This window comes from Ischnura elegans, chromosome 3 (genome assembly GCF_921293095.1).
Source record: "Ischnura elegans chromosome 3, ioIscEleg1.1, whole genome shotgun sequence".
NCBI classification, from domain to species: Eukaryota; Metazoa; Arthropoda; class Insecta; order Odonata; family Coenagrionidae; genus Ischnura; species Ischnura elegans.
In genome coordinates, this window is record NC_060248.1 from 114,825,564 (window position 1) to 114,848,961 (window position 23,398).

General features: G+C 40.0%; 1 protein-coding gene across 1 annotated transcript in view; it reads left to right on the forward strand.

Annotated features, from left to right (window-relative positions):
- Nucleotides 1–330: 330 nt before the first annotated feature.
- LOC124156394 overlaps nucleotides 331–23,398 on the forward strand; it is a 436,715-nt gene continuing 413,647 nt past the window's right edge. Inside the window, exon 1 of the mRNA XM_046530931.1 lies at nucleotides 331–2,217. Coding sequence (XP_046386887.1) covers nucleotides 1,765–2,217 — 453 coding nt within the window. The 5' untranslated portion in view covers nucleotides 331–1,764. The remainder of the gene's footprint in view (nucleotides 2,218–23,398) is intronic.

A 23,398-nucleotide genomic window follows, 5' to 3' on the forward strand; every position in this document is an offset into this window, starting at 1 on the left:
AGACTCGAAGGGAGGAACAGATTGAGATGGAAGAGAAACTGTGGGGAGGAGAATGTTGGGGGGAGGGGTAGGTAAAGGCATTGAGCCAAAGTGTCCCGGTACGCCGACTGTATATTATTATTCTTCTCCTTCACTCTTACTCGAGACCACTCTTCACCCCACCCCTCCTCTCCCTGAGAACCCATCCATTCTCTGACGGCAGTCCACGCCGGGATTCACCTCGCAGGAACGCTGGTCCGAATCAACCATAGAATAAGAGAGTGGGGGGGGGGGTTGGTTTGGGGGAGAAGGGTAGCTGCGTGCTAGTCGCTGCTATCTTCCACGAGGTGTTTCGGGAGCCCCAGGCGTTTTCGGAGCGCGTGCTCCCCGCGAGCGACTTAGCGAGTGGTTGTGTTTGTTTTTCTGTGTCGGCCCGGCGCGGCGTATTCGAGACGGCGGCGGCGAGGTGGGGTAGTGCCCCGTGGTGGTAGCGGCGGTGCAGCGGGCATTCTGTGTGCCTGGTAGGCGAGGGAAGGAAGCGAGCGGAGAAAAGGATTCCCTCTGCGCTCCTCGGAGTGAGTAAGGGCTCAGGAAGTTGGGGAGGAATTCGACGACGAGATATTGTGATCGAGTGCCTTCCGTTCGAGAGGGGAGGTCGACCGTGCGAGTGTGGCGAAGAGAGGGGGTGGGGAGGACTGGAACACCCCACGACACGTGGTATTCGGCGTCAGCTGCAAGTGTTGAGTGATATATATTTTTTTACAGCGAGGTGATGTGCTGAAAAAAGTTTTCGAGTGCCCAACTGAGTGCCCTACAGTTGTGTTACGCACTGGTTTAATTAAAAAAATATATTTATCGCAAAATCTCCCCAACTGGAACAAGAGGAGGGAAGAAATAAAACCACGACACGTGCTAATACTAGTCAAGTATTTGTGTCTGTTGAGCTATACATCTTGCCACTGTCTCCTTATATTGTTGGGGAATGTGCTGATATACATTTTTAAGTGCCTGTCTGCCGTCCCTACGGTTATGCATCGTCCTTACTTTATGTTTTGAGCTGTCTGAATTGCTAAATCTTCTCAGTAGAAACAGAGTTGGAAAGTTATAGAACCACGGAGACGTGCTAGTAGTCTTCAGCCATAGGTTCGTGTCAAGTGATATATTTTTCAACTGTCACCTGATGGAAATGTGCTGAGGAGCATTTTTGTGAGCCTAAACTACGTGCCGTGATTACTAAACGTGATTACTTTCTTTTAAAGGATAGCAATATACCGCCAACAGCGACAGGAATTCGTTGATCACCCTTCGCAAGGCCCCAGTTCTTTCGTGTGCGTCCCCGTGCGGGAATGTGCTGAGATAAATTCTCAGGGTCTGGCCACGTGCCTTGTGGAACGATCATTCGACACGTGCTTCGCACGAGAGAACTCCGTCTTTGACCCGCTTGTTCCCCTCCAATCGAGCTCGTACACTATCTGGGTGCAGTAAGAGAATCCTTGGTTTTGTAATAGTTCGTGTGTCTAGGTCACTGTCACTCAAGTGTTTCAACCCCAAGGCTGACTTAAATTGTTGAGAAGATCTCGCCCCATCTTAAGCCACTGGCGAGTGAATTATTTAAAACAGGGTTTTGAGGAGGCAGTTACTTTCCTGGCTTCTCTGGCACTTGAAGGATTTGTTTGATCTTGATCTTGTTTTGGGCATTTCGCGATTTTAACCTCAGGATCAGTAGCTCAACGAAGGAAGAATATACTTCGGTTTGGTTGAGGTCGGATTGAAGTTCGTGCCGCGATGGAATCCGCGTGGTTCCGGCTAGAGGAGGAGGCCGAACAGCTGGAGGCGGCCTCCTTCACCCGCCTCCGAAGATCATCCAGACTGTCCACAGAAGTGCGACATCGCCTCGAGGAAAGTTTCTTCTCCTCGTCCATCCTGGGGGGAGGCGGCGGCGGGGGCTCGGCTTCTTCCGCCTTCATGCAGGGCGCGGGTTTGACCTCGAGGCGCTTCGAGATGCAGGCGAGGGTCAACAAGAGGGATCTGTCGTCGGCGGCGGCGTCATCTTTCGGCTCGGCCGCGAACTTCGCCAAGTTCGCGGCGTCCCCCCCGCCCCCGCGGCCCCCGTTCGCGTCCGTCTTCCCCTCCGCCCCCGCAGCGAAGAGGGACGAAGACGCCACTGCCTCCACCCCCAACATCGCCACGAGGCGGACCGCGGAGCTGGCGAGGAGATTCGGAATGTTTACGCGGGAGGTGAGTCACGCATCTCCCGGCTATTCGGAGTGGGGGGGGGGGGGGCGCGTTGGGCCTTGAGGGAGGGGGATTTTAATGGCGCCCTGTCGCGCGTTCAGAAGGGGGAAAGTGGAGGGTGAAGGGAGGGGGGGGGCTTTGGACGATGGTCATATCGCCACTCTGCCGCCTTCTCGAATGCGGGGGTGGGGCTGGGTGCATATAAATATGCATCACAAGTGTGTCGCGGAATTCGGTGTCACTCGTCTACGCTGAATAAGGCGTCAAGGTCGATCCAATTTTAGGAAAAACATTTTTTTTTTAAATCTGCTATGCTTTGTGGCTAAAAAACAGCTCAATCTTACATTATTTTTCTTACCTCGCTTCGATCGATCTTCTTCGATCTTAACTTGCTGGTCGATCCAGTTTAAGGAAAAAATATTTCGTGATCTGCGATACTTTGGGAAAGCATCAATTTTTCGATGACCGACTTATTTTTATGCGCTTTTTCCTGATTTGCTTCGTCTGTTTGTCTGTTCCATTGATGAAATCTTTTAATTGATTTTTCACCCACAACCCATTTTCGGATCGGCTTGAAATTGTACTAAATTGTTAGCATCGGAATACAATCCAATATTCAATAATCAGACATTTGAAATATTATTCCATCGTGTCCTAAGTGATTAAAAATTAATAGATTTATTTTTCCATGGTCTCAATTATTTAATGATCACTAAACGTAATCAACAACCACGCTTTATTAAAAGAGTAACGGAGACCTTGTTTTTTTTACTATTTAGTGCAATTTATAGTGTTTTTGGAAAAAACGTTTCACTTTTTGATAGTGAATCATGCAGTCGATTAAACCGGAGTTGTTCGAGGAATTTATTCAAAAAAATATAACCAACGTCATCTTTTGAGAAAATTTAATACTATTTTTGCATATTGAAATTTAGTCAATCAATTGGTATTGAATAGCGTCTCGGAGTATAAGTCTTAAAATGATTTGCTAAATTGTTTTCCAACGTTTCGATATATTTCATAATGTCAAAATTTTTGTCTCTTCTTTTCCATTTATGTAGAATTGAATTCTTTTTATATTTTTTATTTTATTACCGCAAAAAACATTGCTACTACATTTCATGCCTCCATGTAATTATTTATTGTATCTGCAATGATATATAGCCCTGAAGAAGACCTCTACTCTGAGACGCTATTCATCACCAATTGATTAACTGAATTTCCATATGGAAAAAACAGTTTCCTCAAGAGATGGCGTTAGTTATAAGTTTTTGGAAGAAGTTTATCGAACAACTCTGATTTAATCGATTACATGATTCACATCTAAAAAGTGAAAAATAAAAGTTCAACGATAAAAGATAAAAACACGCTTTATCCAAGAACAGTATAAATTGCACTAAATAACAAAAAACAATCACTTCTTTACTCGTAGAATAAACCGTGGTTGTTGATAACGTTTAGACATTAATATTGCGTACTAGTTCTTGTATAATAAATCAGGCTACTCTACACACATTTCTTAACACCAAATCACCACCCAAGCGTTATCCTACGAATTTTTAAAAGCGCATATTTTTTACATTTCAATGCATTTTTTACATCTTTTTGAATAAGCGTATTTAAGAAATCTATTTTATTGTTTTTATATAACCTTAGGACGTGCTCCCTTTGTCTATTATGATTCACACTGATATAAAGTACTACAAATTCTCAAGTATTACCCGCGCGTTACACTTATTTTTTTAAATTTGGAAGTCGTTTGATCCACATCATACATAAGGCGTAAGAGCGAAAATAGAAATACCTCTGAAAATTTCTTTGCGTATTTTCGTTAACATATCTCAGCCCAGATGATTCATGAGTGAAGTTAGGAAGAAAAATATTATGATTTCATATTGCTTACATTTCGATTTCATTAATTATTACATATCACTCTTGAACCTTTCGGTATTCTACGAATCGTTGTCATGCTTAAATTTTACATAGCAGAAGTCTTCTTTTTATTATAATAAATGTACTTTTTAATAAAGTTCATATTCACGTTTAGGCATCCTCAGTTGTAAGTTTTCTTGGAAATAACACTATTACTCATACCATTTCATTTTTAAAAAGCGCGAAACGGGTTTCGATGAATTATCATCAACTTCAGGCGCAAAATATGAACCATTTATCTTATTCTTGTTACCTAGTTACCTGATGAATTTTAAAACGGACGCCAAAATAGGGGAACAGGATGGGTAAAGATATTCATTAATCAGAGTACTGTCCTGGCTTTCAATAATTTTAAAAGACTCGAGAGAGCAGTTAGAAATTTCGGATAAATAGATCATATTTTGCGCCTGAAGATGATGATAATTCATCGAAACCCCGGTCGCACTTTAAAAAAAGAAGTGGTCTAAGTAATGGTGTAATTTCCAAGAAAACTTATAATGGAATACCACATAGTGAGCAATGGGTCAGTGAATTTCATCCTCAGTTGTCTCCATGGAGTCGGGTTTGTTTGGGTGTCTGGGGCACTAGCTGCTCTCTAGATGACGCTTTGTGCTAAAAGCAGAACCAGCCCGTCCTTTTCTACGGAATCGAGAGCTCTTCTCTTCTGGTTGTTTTTGTTAAAGTTTTATAGACGCTTTAACTATTTCATTGGATGTAATTATGGTAGTAATATGTAAAAATATTCGCATCTCAGGAAAGACATGAACTCCCTTACATAATGCCTTAAGATTTATTTCAAATGGGCTGGCTCTGTTCCACGAGGAGTTTCTTTGTTTCTTTCAATTTAACCTAAATTTTTATTGTTTCCTACACACGAAGCAAAACAATTTCAAGGTAAATTTAAACAGTTTTATTTAGACTCTGTACCTCTGGTGGAAATTTAAAGCTGAAATAAAGTTAAAAATTTGAGATTAAATCTGTACCGTTGAGGGTTAAGGGGGGCTACTCAGGTTTTAATGCAAAATGCGTTTCTCCGGCCATTCTAAAGTATCTTCGGAAGATTCAAAATACCCCAAGAAATCAGAAAACGGTTGAAATAATGTAGGTTGTTGCATCAGTTGATCTGTGGGTACATTGTTAGTGTCCAAACTTTCAATTGATTGGAAAAAAATTCTCGATTTATTGACATTGCAGTCATCCCAATTCACTCCTCTCATCTACGAAGGTTCTTCCTCTTTGGTTAGGATTATCTATTATCAGAGACCAGGAGCAACTAAAATGCGCGAAAAATAGGGCTTATTTTAAACTAAAATTGATTTCGCTTCCCGGTCATCTATGAGTGCAAGAGAAGGGCTATAATTTTGATCCGCTCCATCTGATTAATCATTTCCTTCTGTGGCTGAGCATTCAGCTTGACGAGTTCGATATAATTCAAGGTCTACCACAAAGGATAAAGTAAGAGAGATGTTATGCCCAACCGATAGGATTTGATTTTCCCCCGAACGATCAAGGACTTACTTAATTAATGCTGATTTAAATTCCAGGAGCCATATCTCTCAGCACGCCTTATTAAATCCTTTAGTATTATCAGGTTAACAGCTGTAGTTAACGGTTATACACGTATTATTCATTAAGAGGATGTGTGAACGATTTTGGTGGACCGGAATTAGAAAGAATGCCTCAACCAAATTAGAATATGTCCAATATTCTGTTCAAGCATCCGTACAAGTTAGATGACTACACTGTGCATCTTTGCATTCATTCTCTCGTTCATATATTTGAACATAAACTCCTCCGTGCTAAACGTATTGATATATCTTCAGCGTGGTCCACTTTGTTTAGTTCCCGCGTCAATTATTAAAATGCCAACATGTCGTTTCCGGTCCTGGACACATACTTAGGGCTAATGATCTGCTTTTATTGCGCATGGAGTGCATTTATCACAATTGGGGTGGAAGGGGCTGAGGGCAGGAGTGGACTTTTCTGGAAGTTTCTTTCTTTACCATGGGGCGTAGCAATAAATGAGCTATTATTTTGCCCTAGATCTCTGTGGAAATTGTTAGCGTGCTTCCTTAACTCAAACGCCTCCGTGTATAATCGGATTTTAATGTTTCCTGACTTATGTTATTGTGTTCAAAATACGAGGCATATTCATTAAATAAGGGCCTTTTGGTCACAGGAAAAAATATACTCATATGAAACTAATTTTATTGGCACTTTTAGTTGGCTACAAACCTAATTTATTTATCTACATAACCTCCGTTCACTTCCAAGCATTTTTCGTACCGCTGCACCAGTATCTTTAACCCCTCTGCATACAAGCTCGCCGCCTGATGGCTGAACCAATTTGACTAAGCCACAGACTCAGTGGCGATTGTGCTTTGGGGGGAAGAGAGGGCTTTGGGGGGGAGAGGGCAGGGGTTAGTGGGGGTACCCCCCTCAGGAATCGGGTAGTTCAGGAAAAATATTGAAAAACAGCATGCCTGAATATGCATTTTACATCATTTTGGCACATAAAATTCAATTTAAAGTATATGCAGTTATTAATTTCAAATCCAGACAAGATTTTAAAACATTTTTTTGATTTCTCTGAGAGTTTGGGGGGATGCATCCCCCCCATAGTTATGCCACTGCACAGACTCACACTGCTGTCAAAACCAATAAGAAAATTCAAGATTTTCGTTGGGGACTCTTTGACCACCCATCGTGCAGTCCTTTCCTTGCATCTAGCGACTACTTCCTCTTCTTGAACTTGAAACAGTAGCTCGGGGAACGACATTACGAAACCGTGGAGGAACTCAAGGGTGTTGACAATGGGTTCAACTCTCAGGCGGCGACCTTCTATGCAGAGGTGTTACAGAAGCTGTTGCAGTGGTACGAAAAATGCTTGGAAGTGAACAGCAATTATGTAGAGTGGTAAAGTAGGTTTGTAATAAACTAAAAGTGCCAATAAAATGTATTTCATATGAGTACATTTTTTCCTGTGACCAAACGCCCCTTACTTTATAAATATACCTCGTATGTTTTATCGCTTTTTTAAATTTTCAGGATATATCAACCACGAGGGTTTCCCGGAAAGTGATGCACCATATATATTTTTCTTGGACATTTATTCTTTTCGCATAATGAGAAGCGCACACACGAAAGAATGATGCTTCAACTACGCACAATATTTTTCCACGTAAACTCCGTCCCGTACTATGGCCTTCTTCCAGCGTGAATCAAGGGCGTGTGTGCCCTGTTGGTGCCAATGCTTTTTCTAGTCTCCAACCGCTGCAAATCTCGGAGCACCGCCGAACCGCCTTCTACTGCCCTCGTCCTCTTGAGCTCTGCAACTTACCGTATACTATTCATGAGAGATACTCCATAGACTTTGCACAAACGTTTTTTAATATTCCCGACTGTTTCTTTCTCTGCAGTGAGAAATTCAATGACGGCAAGCTGCTTGCAACGTACGTCAATTACAGATGCCACTTTGAAACGGTCCTGCAGTTATGCTATCCGTCGTAGAAGGTAGAAATTCGGCATGAGCACCCATGAAACTTCAGATAATGCACACGTAACGTTTCGATTTCGCACCATTGTTGCCAGCTGAGAAAAAAAAAAGTTGTGGTGCATTACTTCATTTCATTAGTTGTGGTGGGCCACCCTCGTAGATTGTTATTAAAATTTCACCTTAACCTCAATTTTGCAGAATTATTCTCGGTATTTTCTTGAATTAAACTATTCCATATTTTAGGTAAAAGTAAATATTGATTAGGTCCGCTTGTATGAAGCACCTTGAGAATTTCTAAATGGTGACGTAAGTTTTCAGTGAAGCCTGAGTTACCAAAAAAAGGCAAAATGAGATTGGTCGAGAGGGAGTGAAACGTCATCTTAACATCTTCTGCCTCACATTTATTAATACCACTTACAGGTACGATGAAGGTGTTGATACATAGTAAATCTATTTAGTTTACTGAGTTCTCTTAGACAATCGAACCTAAACAGTGATCACACTAAGGCTGAAATTCGTCTTGAAAAATCTTTTTACATACAATTTGTGGGATTCGAGCCCGGATCTCCAGATCGCTGGTCAAGTGTGCTTTTTGATTGTAATTTTTGCATTGCTGTGTATCCGGCCGATCGGGTGTAATATCAGTTACCACCTTGTTCAGTATTGTCCTCTATTTCCACGTGGAAGAATGACGACGCTTCGTTGGCTTAACTGGCTAAAGCACTCGATGGGAAATCTGGGATCGGGGATCTGGGTTCGTATCGTGTACAAGGCGAATGATTTTTTCCCTGTGGATTTTTCGCACTATTTTCCTACTATCAGTCGCACCACAATTCAAGCAAACTTACTCTTCAATCACACTTGACCGGAGACCCGGCTTCGAATCCCGGACGAGCCAAATGATTTTTCATAGAAACTATTTACTCGCGATTAAAGTAACGGGACAGCACACAAAGTCACTCGTTACGCACAGTGCTTTGGTAAACAGTGATTACAAATTAGCGAGACGGAATGCTCTCTGGAATCTTTGGAGCGCACCTTAGAATGTCAGAGCGTTTTATTTTTCTCGGTGATGACTGGCGAGTGCCAAGTTCACGTCCATTTCCTTCTCTCGAGGGCCTCTCCTCTATTGAAAATGAAACGGACTCTCCCTCTCTCTCTCCCCTAAATATAAACGAGTGGCCTCATCATCGAAGTTTTTGTCCTCTGATTGGCTGAAGTGGTGGCGCTATTGGGCTTGTTAGCGATGACGCAGTCATCGTTTGGTGAGGTGGGATGAGGCTCTCTGGAGGACGAGAAACAATGGACCAAACCTCCCACCTTCCAGCGGCCTTTGTGAAAATATAACCTCATTCTAACACTGTGGGGAACGCCAGGGCATTGTCTTAGTTATCTATGTAGTCTATCATAGTATAGTTATCTATCTATCATAGTATTCGGATCGAAAGTAAAGTTATACGAATATATCGTATTGCCCTCAATTTATTGACAGAGTACTACACGTGTTTCAATTGTTATACAATCATCCTTAGGTACTCATAGAAACTAACGGAAAATTCCATTTCTAACAGATATATATTTTCAAAAATAGTGGAGGAGGTGGGGGGGGTAAAGGTTCAGAAGGAAGATTGTGATGGGGGAGGAAAGAGGAAATGGGAGGTTGAAATTGGGGGGGTGTTTAGGAGGAGGAACAGAAACAAAGATGAGATATTGCATCATACAAACAACCAAATAATTCCGGACTTGCACCATGTCACAAGGTAAAAGGAGAGAAAGTGGGGCTACATCAGTAGGGTATTACGTCGAAAATAGGGGAGTGACAAATAAACTCATTTTCGTTCAGTAAGTCCAATTTCTTCCGTTCGGATCGAAAGAAATTGGAGAGAGTGCGGGTTGTAATCGTGGCTGGCGCGCAGGATTTCCTCCCCAAGACCCCGGGTTCAAATCCCGGCGCAGTCTGAGATACCCATTTCGGTTATTCGATGTCGTTTGAGGTGTCAAAAAACAATAGAAGAATTTCACTATATTCCCAAAAATATTGTTTTTGAACAGTCACCACCGTCACAAAAGTGCTGTCATCTCTACCTGGGGAAAACGATTTGCTACCAAGATAACCGTTCGTTTATTTAAAGTCATTCTTGGGCTTACAAGCGGGTGAGATTTGGCTAGATGCCGATGCATAGTTGTCCGAAATCGAAAAACGCGGGCTTTTCTACTTTTTCCGAGGAATTTTTGAAGTACTATTCGTGATCTACACTTTAAGGTCTATGATATAGGCTAGTAATATGGCTATTTCGTTGCTGATTGTAGCCTATGGAACTCGGCAAAAATGAGTCCTTCGGGGTGAAAACGCCTGACGCTCGTAATCGTGGTTAGTGTGTAGCCTTGCTGCCCCGTGGGCCCGGGTTCAAATCCAGGCGTAGTCTAACGTACCCATTTCGGTTATTCGATCTCGTTCGCGTGGTTAAAAAATAGTGGATGAATTTCACTAATATACGAGTTACATTCATAAAGTAAGGGCCGTCTGGTCCCAGGAAAAAATATACTCATATGAAACTTATTTTATTGGCACTTATAGTTAGCTGCAAACCTGCTTCACTTCTCTACATTATCGCCATTCACTTCTAAGCATTTCGTACCGCTGCACCAGCTTCTTTAACCCCTCTGCATAGAAGCACGCCGCCTGAGAGTTGAACCAGTTGCCAATGCCGGTCTTGAGTTCCTCTTCGGTTGCGAAACATTGTCCACCAAGCCACTGTTTCAAATTGGTTTCTAGGTACCATAGGCCAAGGCTATATAAAATCAATTATATCAAAGGTACAACAAAAATAACTTCAAATTCGGATTTAGCGGACAAAAAGCTAGTGAAACGCTTATTCATAACACAATAGTGAGTAAATAAAAGAGCGGTATTAATTTCGACCACCTTTTTTTCGATTTGGGACAGTGGGTAGCGAGGGGGGAGGGAGGCCGGGGGGTCTGGGAACCCCCCCCCCCCCCCGAAATATCGAAATATAAAAACATAATTGTGGTTAATCATAAAAGAAAACAAAATATTGAAAAATCATGTTATCATAAATGATATTTTTGAAAAATGACGTTATTTCGATTATGAAAACTGAAAATTTGTTCAAAACCCTCTACTTAGTACCATGTTCTTCAAAGAATTTCTCCCGGATCCAACTGGTTTTTGACCCCCCCCCCCTCCATCCGAATGAAATTCCTGGCTACACCACTGATTTGGGACCACTGTGCGACGTATCGGCATTCCGCTCTCAGTCAGGTTGGCGGAGGAGGTGCCATCTATATTCGTGGATTTTTCCTGCTTCCTTTTCATATATTGCGCGATTGGCGATTTATGTCCGCTTGCGGCTGAGTTGAAAACCAGTACCTCGGATCATCCCATTATCCTCCAACCTGATGGCGACGGCTTCTTTCACTATGCGGTCCCAGTAACCCGTGGACCGTCAAATATGCTTCGTTTTGTACAAGTGGACTTCGTGGGGTGTAGAAGACATTACTCGGACACGTGTAGATGACCGTGCGAAATGCTCTGGTGCTTTGAGACTTGTATCACTAAATACCCCAACGGATGAAGTTCGCCATTAAAAAAATATTTGGCTTAGCCGGGATTCGAACCCGGATCTCCCGATTGCCGGTCAGGTGTGTTGGTCAGTTTCACCACCTTCCTTGCCATCTCGAACTTCGGGATGGGTTTTCCGGCTAAGTGAAATATTTTTTCATGGCGAACTTCATCCTTTGGTGTATTTAACTTTGCACCCGTGCGCGTGACTGCGTCCGAAGTCACTCGTTCCTGCGGTGCTTATATCACTAGTCCAAGGGATAAAGAAAAATTACATTTTAATAGGGATAATGGGCTAAGAATCAGTAATATAATTAGAAATCTTATCATCAGAAGAAGTATCTAAGAAGTATCTTATTATCAGAATATTCTAATTCCCACCCCTAAACTCAGATATATACAGGGTGTCCCATTTATCTTGAACACCCGAAATAACTTTTTATCCAGATGCAAATTCAAAAATGTGTCAAGCAAATGTTCATTAGCCGCCAGAGGGGCATTGATCAGCATGATTGCCTTCCTTGTAGCTTTGTTATTTACAAATATATAAACAGCGGTATGTCTTTTTTAAATGGCTCCCTATATTTTTTATTCGGCAATTCATTTCCTCTCCTATAACTCCTCCTGTTCATATCTTTGTAAATAACAAAGCTACAAGGAAGGCAATCATGCTGATTAATGTCCCCCTGACGGCTAATGAACATTTGCTTGACACGTTTTTGAATTTGCATCTGGACAAAAAGTTATTTCAGGTGGTCAAGATAAATGGGACACCCTGTATATTGACGCATAACGTTGGGGACATTATTGACGAAGACGCCAACAGATGAGATGAAGCGTTGGTCGTTCGTACAATTGACGCGGGGAAACTCGAAAATAATTCTATTCTACAAAAAACTCATCTACATGTACGAATATAGAAAGTGTGGAAGGAGTTTTCTTAAAAAAGGCTGCGGGAATTAAAAATGGAGAAGATATAACTATCATCCCTGGGATCGTGTTGTCCCTTGATGAAAATTATCTCTCTTTGCGATAAGAAATGAGTATTTCTGAGTCATTATGCGGTACTAAATCCACCGATTCAACCTGAGGCATGCGAATAATTAGCCGTGATTGCAGCACGATATGACACGCGCAACCTTAGGTGCCAGTAAGTTTAATATACTCTGCCACTGTCCGTAAGGAATTCCTCTCTTGGAGTTGGCGACGGCGTGGAATTCCTATGGCGGACTCACTAATTATTGTCATTTGGCCAATCTTCTTGGAGCCTCGAGGAGAATGACTGCTTGCCAACTTTAAATTGCTCAGCTTACCTTCGCTATGGGTCATAAGTTCTTAAACTGCATCCACGTACTGCCATGCGGATCCGCGTCTGGAAGTGCGAGGGAGACAGAGATACTACGTTTGAAAATAAGCCAACCGTTGCTACGCTCTTATTTAGTACAAAGTTTGCGCAGGAAAGCGTATCTGGCAGGAAGCTCCCGATTGGGTAGTAATGGGAGAACTTTTAAAAGAGGGATCGAACAGTAAAATATACACTTAAAAGCGGGCTTTTTCTTTAACTTTCTCATTTTTAAATCCCGGTGCCTTTTTTCTCATTTTTATTTATATTTAGAGGAAAACTCAAATAAATTGGAGGAAATCCCAAAATTGTTCATTTTTTAAGTATACAGGGATCCATACATAAGGGATAAGTATACAGGGTACAGAGGGACAGGGTATAGATCGTGATGTATCCAAGGACACAATTTTCGTGACACAAATTTTCTCCACCATGTAAATGAGTTGTTTTACTACATAATTCAATCATTTTCCTGCGAAGAAAAATTGTGTCCCAAAGTTTTAACCCTGGATAGCTGATGCTAGGAGAAGCCAAAGTTACCAATGATGTTTAGTTCGAAAACGTACCATTTTTAAACTGCAGAAACTTAGAGCAAAGGGCTCAGATTGGCCGCGAGAGTGCCCTGTTGCCGGATGCTCTTGGCAACTCATGACTTCGAATGCTTTGCCCAACGGAGATCGAGACGTATCCAAGGATACAATTTTCGTGACACAAATTTTCTCCACCCTGTAGACGAGTAGTTTTACTGCATAATTCGATCATTTTCTTGTCCATTTGGATGGCGAACCATGTTCTGCAGGCTTTTGGAGGTCAATCCGAGAAACTGAGCGATTAAAAAAAATATTTCAGAGCATTATTTGCCCTAATTATTTATCATCAATCGAAAGCCACAAAAATAAGCTTTTCGAAATTTACTTTCCGGAAAATTAATGAAAAAATGCGCATGTTTTTGCGGACTTTCATGAATATACTTTTCAAAGTTTACGAAAAACCTATTACTGCTGAAAAATAAACGCTGTTTTGATTTGAATTACCAGTTAGTTTTACCTTGAACATCACGACAAAAATACAATTTAGGAAGAAGGAAGGCGTAGTGCTGTATTTGAAGTGTGCTCCGCATATCACTCAAGTGCCAATTGGGCAGTCCATGTAAAATCTCAGCAGATGGGGATCAAATGGATAGATCAAGTGACTTGTGCGTTAATTGTAAGAAGATCAGGAGATTAGATAATAACTTGGAAACCTTTGGAAGATGCAGGGTCGGTTTAAGCGGTAAGAATAGTACGCGACGGCGTAGGGCGCCAAGCCAATAGGAAGCGCCTAAGCGCTAAGTCTCGTATATGCATGCAATTGGTTTTTAAGCTCCAAAAATATAACATTCAATATAAAAGAGCAAGTACGTTATAAGTTCACGCTGATATTTCATTGTAGACAATGCTGTAGTCGGAAAAAATTAGGCGGTACTCACCAAAAATTCCAACAGCTGAACATGTATTGTACATCCGGCCGCGAAGGTATTTTAACCGGTAAGCTTATAACGAGTTTGGATTTCTGGGGGGCACGCCGTACCGGCCCAACTACAGCACTGATTGTAGACCCTTATTCTTAAAGTATTTTTGCACTAGAAAAACGTCTAGAACCGGCCCTAGAAAGATGACGGAAGATTTTAATCTCCCACATCGTGAAACGCGAGGGGCTACTGAATATTATAGTTGAAGTGCAGGTGGAAGGTTAGAACGGCAGAGGTAGACCATAGATGAGCTACATAGAGATGGTGGTGAAGTATGTAAGACAGAAAACTTATGTAGGTGTTAAAAGATTATCCGATAGGAAAAATGAACGGAGAGCTGGGAGATACTACTCTTCGAATTTTCAACTAATGATGACGATGGGGTGAGACAAGGGTGTGCACTTTCCCTCTTAATTTTTAATGTTTACATGGAGGAAGCCATCAAATAAATCAAGGAGAAAGCTTTGAGTGTAAATATCCGCGAAGAAAAAATTAGTATCCTGGAATTTGCTGACGACATAGCACTCATATCCGAGACAGAGAAGGATTTGAAGAAGACTTTCACAAATATGGAAAGAACAATGCCAAGATATCAGCTGAAAATCAGCGAAAATAAAACTTGGATATTAGTATGCAGCGAAAGAGAGGAGGCGAAGACAACTATTAGCCTAGGAAAGCATAAGTTTGAAGAGGTGAAAGAGTTTTCTTACCTGAGAAGCCGAATTACCAGCGATGGACGAAGCAAGGAAGAAATAGTCAGTAGAAAGCAAAAAGAAGAATCTTCTTACAGCTGAGAATACAAGCATAAAAGTAAGAAAACAATACATCAGATGCTATGGAGAATGTTTCTCTATGAAAGCGAGGCTTCGACGTTCACAGCAGCAGAGAAGTCAAGAGTGGAAGCATTCGAAATGTGGTGCTACCGAAGAATGAGGAAGATAAAATGGATTGACCGTGTGAGTATCGAGGAAGTGTTAAGAAGAGTGGGAGAATAGAGAAGCCTCCTAAAAACCTTGAGCAGAAAACGGAACAATTTCATTGGCCACATTTTGAGGCATGATGGCCTGATGAAGAAAATCGTTGAAGGACAGGTGGAAGGGAAGAAGGGACGGTCCCGAATTAGTTACATAGGACAGGTTATAAAGGATGTGAAAGAGAAGAAATACGTCGCTATTAAAAGGCTAGCGGATGGGAGAGAGGAATGGAGAGCTGCGTCAAACCAATCTTAGGATTGTTGACTAATGATGATGACGCATCAATTGATGAAAAACACGAGGATCAGACTTTACTATGTGAATAGTTGTTGCTATAAATAGGCTAGATAAAGCTGTTTCTCAGAGATGATCTCACTCTATAAGGAAAGATTAGTAACGACGTCGTTCATTGAGAACCATTATCTTTCAAGTGCGGAGAAATCAAAACATTTTGTTTTGTGATCTTCCCCCTAATAGCTACCTACTTGGCGCATGATTCTTAGCTTAAATTTTGTTCGCTTGAGGGAATTTTTTATTTTACTCAATATAAAATATACTTTAAAGAATGCAAAAATTCCCCAAATTTTTTCTGGTGCGCTCCGACTGGTTTAAATAATCTCGTGTAATATTTATGGAGTTACACCTATGTTCATTTGCAATCAACTTGATTAGAGTAGGTATTCAACCGGTGCACTCACGTATTCTTCGTTCATATACCGAGTCCTTTTCGTCAATTGTAATTTGAAGACCGAGTTAATGATTAGACGCCTTTTTAATTGGAAGTTAAATAAATGATGCCTACTCCTTTATTAAGGTTCAGTTCGGAGTATGCACGTCCTTTAATCGTGATATTTGTCATGTAAGTAATTTGCGCATGACCTTTTCTTTCGTTGAAAAGCGCGGAATTTTTTTCCTCGTACCTTTGTGCTATATTTTCTCATTGGTGTAAGAGATAATCATTCAACATAGGAACCGTTGAAACCTTAGGCAGCATTGAAATCGTTATCCTTCTTGAAGGATTTCCTTACCGTAGCTAAGAAAATTGCGGCATTAAAAATATAAAACCCTTGTAATGATCTATTTTCTTAAGGTTCAAGAAAACCTGACGGAAAGATTTTTTTAAGAGCTAGGGCATGAAAAGGAGCTTGCAATCGTACTCTCTATAACCAATTGAAAATAAAATAAATTGACCGTGTAAGTAACGAGGAAGTGCTAAGAAGAGTGGGAGAATAGAGAAGCCTCCTAAAAACCTTGAGCAGAAAACGGGACAAATTAATTGGCTACATTTTTAGGCACGATGGCCTGATGAAGACTATCGTTGAAGGACAAGCGGAAGGGAAAAGGGTATGGGACGGCCCCGAAAGAGTTACATAGGACAGGTTATAAAGGATGTAAAAGAGAAGAAATACGTCGCTGTAAAAAGGCTAGCGGATAGGAGAGAGAAATGGAGAGCTGCGTCAAACTAATATTAGGATTGTTGAATTCTGATGACGAGCCAACATTTCAAAGTCCGACTCTGGGCTCATCCTCAGGGCCGCTAAATATTGTTTTATTTGTTTTTATTTGTTGTATTATTTTATGGTTGCCAAGTCTCATTGTTGCAGGGGATTTACCGATCCATTTAAGATGATGCATTGCTTCCTCTCGACCGGTCGATTTTGGTGACTGATTACTCGCTAAAAAATTTACCCCCAGATTTTTTACTTCTGAATAAATAAAAATAAAAAATATCGACCGACCGAGTTAGTAACGAAGAAGTCCTAAGAAGAGTAGGAGAGAGGAGAAGCCTCATGAAAACCTTAATAAGAAGACGGAACAACCTTATTGGCCACATCTTGAGACATGATGGCCTGATGAAGAAAATCGTCGAAGGACAAGTGGAAGGCAAGAATGGAAAAGGAAGACCTCGAACAAAATATATGGAACAAGTAAAGAAGGATGTAAAAGAGAAGAAATACGTAGGTGTGAAAAGATTAGCTGATAGGAGAACTGAGTGGAGAGCTGCGTCAAACCAATCCTAGTATTGTTTGACCAGTGATGATGATGAAAAAATGTCATCTGAAAAATAAAGTATTATTATTATAACAAACGCTAGGTGAGACTCAGTACCCGCAATTCTTTTTGTTTTTTTTCTAACGGCTGTTGCTAATACGTCGCATACCTAATGAGACGGCTATGAATTATAACGGTGTAGTATCTAGTGGGAGATGTTAAATAAAACCTATGGTATCTCCTCGAAGTTGTCAAGGGAAGTAGACTGGACTCAGCCATTTGGATGCTTCTCAATTATTGGAAAATGGCATCATAGGAAATTATTTCTAACTTCGGTAGCGGCGGTTTACAGTCCTTGCCTGCAAAACTGAAGGTCGCGGGTTCGAGCTCCTTCTGGGTAGGTTGCTCCTAACCGGAGTATATGCATGTTTGTGACCGTCCGTTGTTATTCGTTGAAGATCCCCCAAAAGCACCTCTACACGCACGTGGCATCTCTGTTTGTTCGAGTGGGTGGGACGCTTGGGTGGATAGTCGGATGATGGGAAGAGATGGTTTTGTAGGCAGGAAAAGATAAATAAAAAAATAGAAGCTAGGGAATTAAATTGTGACTCAACCTTTTATAAATAGATCAGACACCCCCAGGAGACGTAGTAGCGGCGAGAACCCGGAAGGATTGGGTAGGAGGGAAAAAGATGCAGGTGGAGCCGCTGCTTCTTGCGAGGCAGAAATGAAAACGATGCTCTTTTGAAACGGGGAAATGAGTCCGCGAGGAAACGGACACCTACGAATCGCAATTTCCGACGAGAGCGTCGCGAGCAGGTCACCCGATACGTCTCTTCCGTTTGAACTCGCATTAATTAGGGAGGCGCCGAAGAAGGAGGATAATGTCGGTATCCTGTTTCTCATTTGAAGCCTCCTTGAAAAGATGTAGGAAGTTTGCCTCCACGCGTCTTTTCAGGATTAATCTCCTCCCTCCTCCCGGAGGACAATTGGGGATCTCATTAGTCGACGTCGAGGGATGGCAAGTGAAACGAAACGAAAATGTTTCGTATCGCCTCGGAGGGAAACGAAAATACGAGGCCTGGGTTTAGTTTCGTTCCCGCACGAAATCGAAATCGACCGCTTGATTCACAAAATGATGGGTTGAGCGATCATTCTTAAATGGTCCCTGAAAACCTATCGCTGTAGCTATCATTCAAGAACACAGAGTAGAGGGACAGAGTAGAGGGACAGAAAAAACGATCGCAAAATACGGTAATTATTAGGCTAGATTTTGAAACTTATCGCGAGAGTTTGGCGCGCAATGCGTCCCCATACTGCTTAAGAAACACCTTTGAACCTCAGAGGATGTTTCCAAAAATCAACCGCGTGAACAGTTAGATAAGGAGTGACTCAGCGTTGCGGAGGCACGAGGATCCGTCTGCCAAGCTTCGCAAATAATGGAGTGGATGCCCAGCCATAAATTTTAGCGGAGACCTTCCTAGTTTTTAACGAAGGTTATCCAGCGCTTAGGCCCTTTGCCACTTTTGGCACACGGAGTGTAGGATCTTATCTTCTATATTATTTCTACTGTATAGATACCTTTTTCTCAACTTATACGCATCCAAAGTCTAGAAATGAGGTACCAAAATGCACAGAATTTATCAGAGAACATGCGACGGCATACCTTACTTCCTAAATATTGCTATTGTTTCCTAAAATTGGTTTTTAAATAATAAAAAAACACAAAAAAAAACAAAAACCGGTAAATATTCCTGACGTTAACGGCGGAAAACTGATACATTTGTTAATTTGCAACAACATCTCGCATTCTTTAAATAACTTTTATCAAAATGCGGCTGATTCCACATTCAAGTCTCCTGTTGATACGTAAGTATGAGTCATCATATGCGTTTAACAGAGGATAGTGTAATTACTTCCAATGTTGTGTTTAAAGAGGTCCTCTGACCTCAATTTGTATATGAGCATTCCAATTAAATTTGTACATAAGACCCCGCCTTTTTTTTTCATTTTAAAATTAGAAACGCGCCTATCCCTCAGTGGACCTGCATTGCAAAGAGCGGGGGAAGCCCGCTGGGAGCGGGCGCAGCAAGTTCGTCAGCTCTTTATTCTGCGGCTACCACCGAAATGAGGCATGTGTTTCTCAGTTCCCAACGGCATTAAGCCACTCAAACGGAAGATGATGATGACATTTTACGCACGAGGCAACCACAATAAGTCCAAAGAATGGCGCAAAAGAGAAAAATACCAGTAGAAATTCGTATTTTTAAACTGAGTGTGAGTTTAAGCAATAATTATGTTTGCCATGGTGGGTGAACAATAAAAGTATGAAATTAATAAATGAAAGAAGATCTTAAATAAGTGAAAATTGAAGGAACATGCCACGCGATACTACATACAAAAAATATTTAGGAAAGCAGATGTTTGAAGTCATGCTTTTTTCGTTTAACCCTTGCGTCACTGTGTGCGGAAACTCTGTTACCCCAAATTATGTTAATGTTTTATAATACTTTATTAGTCCCTTTGATATTTTTTGCATTTGAGTTCAACTACTTTGCCTTTATATAGGCGAATATTGATTTTTATAAACATTTAAATTGTTTTCGAAAACTTTATATTTTATTGGTGGGCTATCTGAGTTACGCCGCACAGCTTTTGGCGGGAAGAAAAAAAACTTGTTTATCATATGAGTGCAGGGATAAAAGTTGAGTGTAATAAATTTTGTTACATTTTAACTTCAATAACGACATTATTCTGCAAGATGGCACCTTTTTGTCTTGTTTTTTTCATATCATTTTAGTCAATGTGAAGTTACAATAGCAAAATATGAAAGATTCCTGACATTTCGCACAAAATCAATGTAAAAACCTAAATGTAGCCTAAATTGTATTTATAAATTATACACAAAAGAAATTATGTCCTTAAAAAAGAGCCATGGTGTTTAATTACGGGAAAGACGATAATATTGCTTATAACTTATGAATTATAAATGTTCGCTCGCGTAAGTTTTCTAGGCAGAGTCACGAAAAGGTTAAGATATTATACCGGTAGAGGTAGATCGATCAGAGTATTTTGTGAATCTCTGTGCTATGACTACATTTTCCCTTCAATTCCTAGTGACACGTATTCCCATTCGTTGTATCCAGTACTTCCCATTTGGGAAACATTTATAAAAATTCATGAAAATTATATTTCGTATCTGTGATTGCTCTTACAGCTTTTTTAAGTAAATTAAGTGTGACAGTATTTTTTAAAAGCGAATCGTATGACTTGTGTATACATTGGACGTTAATTATGCCTTTCCAAAATTGGTTGTTTTTATCACCTCTGTATTGAGTGTGCGGTTTATTCGATATTTTCTCCTATACTCGCTGTTAAACTTAGTTTTTTGGTCAAGTGTGTATTTATTTTTCAAGCAATAGTAAAATTTTGTGCCGAAATTTTGTGTCGTGTGAAATCCCATTTGGGAACATGCTTGAAAACGCATTAAAAAAATTTTTCTTCGTGTTTTCTTTCACAATATCTCTTAATTAGGTGTAAAATAAATAGGGTATGCAATAAATAATAAAAATCAGTTGGTAGGTTAGGTCGGTCTTTAAAGGGTTAATTCCTTATCATTCCTACATGGTTCAACTTAACATTTACTCCCCAGTTGGAACTCGGAACTACTCTAAATGGATGTAAATCCTGGACATCAAGGAGATTGGGAAAGTTGCCGCGGGAAGCTACGAAAGTCTGCATGAAGAGGTATATAACGAAATTAAGGTGGTCGACAAGATGAAATAGCGAAGTTCCGAGGGAAATATAGGAAAAAACCAAGAACTTTTTATCTAATTGACCTTTTATTATATTCATACCTTATTTCTTGGAGTTTTAGGTCTATACTTTTTACCTCTCTTGAAACTTAAAGAAAGTGATGAAAACTCTCAATTTTTTTATCAAGTTGAAAAAGTTGAAGAGAACTATCAACTATGCGAAAATGTTAATTCATTCGCTGTAAAATTACTGTTAATTTTCATTTTTTCAAATTATTTTTGCACTCCAAGTTATTGTGAGACATGAATACAACCTTTTACATTTTTTATGCCAATAAATGTTTACATATTTTTCTTCAAGCCTTTGATGACGGAAAAGTGAAGTTCCGAAAAATTAAAGTTACATGTTTCAATCTGAGCTACTATATTAACCCGAGGAATTAAAGATGCGTGTCTGAGGATTTACTGTTAAAAAATCGCAATAATTAACAAAATTCTAAGCTTATTTCTGTGCAACAAATATTTTCATGCATTAATTTAGTGCCTACTCACCATGAAAATATCTAGTTATGCTACATTTCTGACTTGAAATCAGCGACTGACATAGAGAAAATAAAATTATTTGAATCACTCAACTGAAGTAGTAATATGAAGCTCTATTTTTACCTATATTATAGCGCGAACGAATTACAAAATCAGAATCCTTGGTGCCGTTGTCAGAGACAGGGAAAAGGAACGACTTCGCATGATGGAAAATCTATTAAAAAGTATCTGCTGTCAAATATTCAAAATATTTTTCTGTGAAAACATTATTTTCTCCTATGTTCATCATAATTATGGTATAAATTATTAACATATGATGTTCACACTGAAATATGCAAAAATTAATTCATGTCATGTTTCCTAGTAATATGCCCATTTAGGCTTGTAGTCCGATTCGGCACGGTTTTACGACGTAAGATTGCGATAAATAAGCCTATTTGAGTAGATAATGACTGAAATAAAATAATGACACGAATAAAAGTGCGAATTTTTTTGCGAATTGATTTTAAGTATTAAAAGAATTATAGAACTACTTTTCCGCACCACATATTAATGAGATTGATCCATGAATGACTCCGATATCATTCGATTAACTGAGTCGGGTGTCATTCTGAGGAAGTCCTGTCACATCTTGGATTGCATTCAGCGATATACTTGAAAAACCGGCACCATGCAATGGCGTAATATTTATCAGCTGCCTATTCTGAAGTTCGTAGTATTTTCTGGAATAGTGACATTGCAATATCTAATCTTATGTTTCTTTTTTTACTCAGTGTTTACTGCTATCATTCTTTATCCGAACTAAATGTCCCCTAGCATAAATATTGATTCGAAGAAATCCTCAACGATTCCTCAGAACCTGAGACCCATTGAGAAAGGGAAACGTAAGTCTCATAACTGGAATTGAAGATTATATTGACAAATGAACGGTCGTATAAGATACGGGATTAGATAGCTAAGGTTACGGCGAAGTAGTCTCTTGGCTGTTGTGATGCAACTTAGAAATGAGGAAGGAAGATGTAAGATGATAAAATGCGAGGAAAATGTACAAGTTTTTCTAGTCGAGGATTTTCAGCAAGTGTTGGTGAAAATATCGCACTCGTGATATTGTTTCGCAAGGCCCTTCTCAATAGAATTTTGATCATTCTAATCGGTATTCCCACATTTTTTCTATTATATCAAATTTAATTTTTTATGTAAATTTTTAAAATTATTTAACAAAAAAACATCTATCCCGAGTTAGGTTACTTGGCAGGAATCTGGAGGACCGTTTGAATATTTATTTAAATCCTCTCCAGAATGGCCACTAAATTTAATTTCTGTATTACTTAAGTATATTTAGGAATATGCATGTAATTAGAAATGGAACTTAATCAATTTATTACACATGTAATATTTTACTCAAAGTCTCACCAATAAAATACGCCATAACTCGTGGTTGTATGACAATTGGGTGGAGAAATAGAGGATGTATACTGTCCAAGGAAAGTTTTTTGTCCAAATATATAAAAGTAAAAAAAAAGAGTAGCACATTTGTTCTCAAAACGGTCTCGGGGAATTTAATTTGAGGTGAATATACACTCCTGCAGAAATTTTTCATTAAAATATATGACACCAAGGAACAAACGTTCGTTGATTTGAGGAGGGCAAATCGTATTGCAAAGTTTATTGCTTTTCTATCACACTAAGTGAAAATGTGTAGGTAGGAGGTGTTTTCATTTGGCATAAAGACTATCAGACACAATGTTGGGGCGTATTATGAATTATTTACGGTGGAATATTGAATGACTTCAAGGTTTCTCTAGCATGAGTTATCAGGAAGAACGTATAAAATTGGGATTACCGACACGACAGATCAAAATCCCACTGAAAAGGGCCTTTTGAAACAATACCACGAGTCACTATCAAGCCATATCACCCGTCTTAATGAACTTTTAATAGTTCATATCGGTACTTCCACTATTTTTTCCATTATTTCAAAAGTTATTTTTAGAAGCAAATGTTTTATTATCATTGGATGAAAACAATTACTGCGAGTGGTCAGAGTACTTGGCACG